We start from the raw sequence: 3,928 nt of genomic DNA, 5'->3' as shown, positions 1-3,928 counted from the left end.
AAAAAAAAAAAAAAAAAAAGAATAGATTTCCAAAAGTGGAATTATTCAGTTAAAAAGTATAAATAGTTCACGCTCCTTGATACATACACATTGTCAAATTGCTCTCCAAAGGGTTCTACCAGTTTACACTGCCATTTGAAATGTATGAGAATGTTATGATTCTCCTAAGTACAAATAAAATAGTAGCTGAACCCAAAGAATGAGTAGGCTAAAACTCTAAATTAATAAAAAACTATTGGCTCTGCCTGTGGCTCAAGCGGCTAAGGCGCCAGCCACATACACCTAAGGTGGTGGGTTCGAATCCAGCCCGCGCCCGCCAAACAATAATGGCTGCAACCAAAATATAGCCGGGCTTTGTGGCGGATGCCTGTGGTCCCAGCTACTTGGGAGGCTGAGGCAGGAGACTTGCTTGAGCCCAGGAGTTGGAGGTTTCTGTGAGTAGTGAAGCCATGGCACTCTACCCAGGAGGACAGCTTGAGGCTCTATCTGAAAAAAAAAAAAAAAATTTAAATAAATTAAAAACTATTGAAATATTAGGGAGTGTAGAATCTGTTCACATGTTTATTATAAGTTATTTGCTTAGAAGTGTATACTGCTTGGTTACTCGGCTTCATGAATTGTCTAGGTCTTGCTATATTGGACAGATATCCTTTGTGATTGATAAAGCCCAGTGGACAGAAAGCAAAATACTTTTGAAGTATTTTGACTACTTCAGGGATTCTTTACATTAATTACTTTATCAGTATTTCTTTGCCGGTTGGGAAACCTCTATCTTTTACTTCTGCCTCACTTGGCTTCAGGTGGTTGCTGATGAATACTACCAGACATTACAAGTACTAGGTGAGGTGGGAAACTTTGTAGGCTTGTTTTGATTATTCATACTGACTTTTTTTCCCCCTGAAGATTCTGAAGACAATCCCCAAACATTGCTTTTTTCTGCAACTTGCCCTCATTGGGTATTTAATGTTGCTAAGAAATACATGAAACCTACATACGAACAAGTGGACCTAATCGGTAAAAAGACACAGAAAACAGCAATAACTGTGGAGGTAAATGGTTTATTTAGTTGCTGGATTCAGTGTAAAATTGTATATCTTTATATGACAGTACTAAGACTGTCACATTCACCCTTTATTCCAGATAAATGCTGAATCCATGTGAAAAGCCAAGTAAAAATACATGTCTGTTTGAGTTGTATGTGATACTGTGTTTCCTAAATTTCATCATCTGGTAGACTGATTTTATTTTATAAGCATTTGGAACCTAAATCTGTGTGAAATATTTAAACCGAAAGAAATCACACTTAGAATTTAAACACTAGCTGGCAGCTCAGAAATTTATTGCTTTGTGTTGAAGCTGTTTCCATCTCAGGTCTGATACCTAGAGAACATCATTTCATCTGAAGAACAGACCTGTATAGTTACTGACTACAGATTGCATTTTTAATTGGATGAAAGGACAAAACATGCAGAAATTTGTCAGTTACTTGGTTTCCTATAGAATCTGGAAAATGACATTTCCTTTCCTACATTTTCCTGGTTAAGTCAGAAAATAGACGAAGCCAGATGCTTTCTGGATGAAGGGAAGAAGCACTTGGGAACAGACCATATGGCTTTCTGCTTTAATGGTTTATTTAGTGTTTTATTTTTTTATTCTCTCTGAGCAATGGTGACAGCATATAGCATAATGCTGCCAGGCTACAGCAGTTATTTCCTTTAGTAAGACATTAGACTGTTAGTGTTGAGCAGATGATTTCAGGTTCCATCACGATTTTACTAAGTAGATGTTTTTTCTTTCTCTCTTACAAGCATCTGGCTATCAAGTGCCACTGGACTCAGAGGGCAGCAGTGATTGGGGATGTGATCCGAGTCTATAGTGGTCATCAAGGACGCACTATTATCTTCTGTGAAACCAAGAAAGACGCCCAGGAGCTGTCACAGAATACGGCTATTAAGCAGGTTGGTCTTTCCTCTCATGCCTACAAAGCTGGGAGTATCAACAGATCTTCTTGGACATAATTATTTTCAGTTACAAATGAGAGGAAGTTTCATTTGATTAATGGTCAGAATACACATTTAGATTTCAATCTGTCATGATGTCTTATCTCACAGATGAGGAAATGGTAGCTCAAACCTAAGGTTATACTGACAAAGTAAATTTGATCACTCATCTGATATTTTCAAATTCAGTAGGTATAATTGGCTACAGATGGATTTAAAGACAAAGGACTTGGAAATAATTTTGAGGCTTATCTGTTAAAGGTGCATATTTTCCATTTTGCAATATTTTTGTCAAGAGTATCACCGAAATATGAGTATCTTTTACAGGCCTAATTGATGACCAAAAAAGCACTTTTGCTGTTGGATCTGGTGTCTTAGGTTAGTTTGTTTATTTGACAGGATGCGCAGTCATTACATGGAGACATCCCACAGAAGCAAAGGGAAATTACCCTGAAAGGTTTTAGAAATGGAGCTTTTGGAGTTTTGGTGGCAACCAATGTTGCTGCACGTGGGTTAGACATCCCTGAGGTTGATTTGGTTGTGCAAAGCTGTCCACCAAAGGTATGTGTTTTATGCTTAGATTTTATTTTGTTCTGTTTCTTTTTGGTATTAAAACAAATTGGAGATGGTATTATTTATTTGCAGTAATACCTGCCTCTAAAATGCTGGGATGCTAAGGGTGATTTTTAAAATCCACATAATTATAATGATAAAAATTATAATTCTCAGCTAGGTGCAGTGGCTCATGCCTGTAATCCTAGCACTCTGGGAAGCTGAGTTGGGTGGATTGCCTGAGCTCATAAGTTCAAGGTAGCCTGAGCCAGAGCGAGACCCTGTCTGTTAAAATAGCTAGGCGTGTGGCGGATCCCTGTAGTCTCAGCTACTTGGGAGGCTGAGGCAAGAGAATTGCTTGAGCCTAAGACTTTGAGGTTGCTGTGAGCTGTGAGGCCACAGCACTCTATCAAGGTCAACAAAGTAAGACTCTCATCTCAAAAATAATAATAATAATTCCCAGCACTGACAGTTAAGTAGAAGTACATTTGGTGGCCAGAGATTAGAAAGATGGTCATGGGAACTAGTAGAATTTTGAGCCAAACCTTGAAGATGGGTATGAGGATTTAGGTGGGATAGGGGTAAGATAACTGCATGACCTAGTTGGACAAAAGAGAGACCTGTAATTAACAAGTTCTTTTGAAGGATAACTTCAGGGGTGTGGGGACTACTTTTGTGGTTAGAAATGCTTAGATTCATGGGTTATGGTAACTTCATGCAGGGGGCCTGAAGCATACTTAAGATGATATGGATAGTCCTTCATATAAACAAATGTTGTTTTAGAGGAGCCTATTCAATCACTTCTAACATGAAGGCCTTACAGCCTTCCCCCAAACTGGCAAATCTCTCACAATTAAACATTGCTTACAACAATAGGATAAAATACCTGACTATTGAATTCACCAGTTCTTTTGCCGTGGGGTCTCACTGTGTTCCCTGTGTTCCTAGACTAAAGAGTGCAGTAGCGTGATCATAGCTCACTGTTACCTCAAACTTCTGGGTTCCAGTGATTCTACTACCTCAGCGTCTCAGGTAGCTGAGACTACTGGCCTGTATGTGCCACCACACCTAGGTAATTTTTATTTTTTATTTTTGTAGTGCTGAGGTCTTGCTATGTCCCAGGCTAGTCTTAAACTCCCAGCCTTAATTGATCTTTCTATCTTGGCCTCCTAAGTGTTAGATTTCAGGTGTGAGCCTCCGCCCTGGCTAATACCACCAACTCTTTATTTATTTATTTATTTATTTATTTATTTTGAGACAGAGCCTCAAGCTGTCCCCCTGGGCAGAGTGCTGTGGCATTACAGCTCACAGCAACCTCCAACTCCTGGGCTCAAGCGAGTCTCCTGCCTCCGCCTCCCAAGTAGCTGGGACCACAG

General features: G+C 39.4%; 1 protein-coding gene across 1 annotated transcript in view; it reads left to right on the top strand.

Annotated features, from left to right (window-relative positions):
- The window catches only part of DDX21 (DExD-box helicase 21), a 27,595-nt gene that overhangs the window by 12,701 nt on the left and 10,966 nt on the right, over positions 1–3,928 (top strand). Inside the window, exons 7-9 of the mRNA XM_003783760.3 lie at positions 904–1,049; positions 1,809–1,958; positions 2,400–2,561. Of these exons, the coding sequence (XP_003783808.1) occupies positions 904–1,049; positions 1,809–1,958; positions 2,400–2,561 (458 nt within the window). The remainder of the gene's footprint in view (positions 1–903; positions 1,050–1,808; positions 1,959–2,399; positions 2,562–3,928) is intronic.

The sequence above is a fragment of the Otolemur garnettii genome, unplaced genomic scaffold, assembly GCF_000181295.1.
Source record: "Otolemur garnettii isolate 467f Iridium unplaced genomic scaffold, OtoGar3 scaffold00008, whole genome shotgun sequence".
In the NCBI taxonomy this organism is placed as follows: Eukaryota; Metazoa; Chordata; class Mammalia; order Primates; family Galagidae; genus Otolemur; species Otolemur garnettii.
This window is presented reverse-complemented; position numbering and strand designations above follow the sequence as displayed.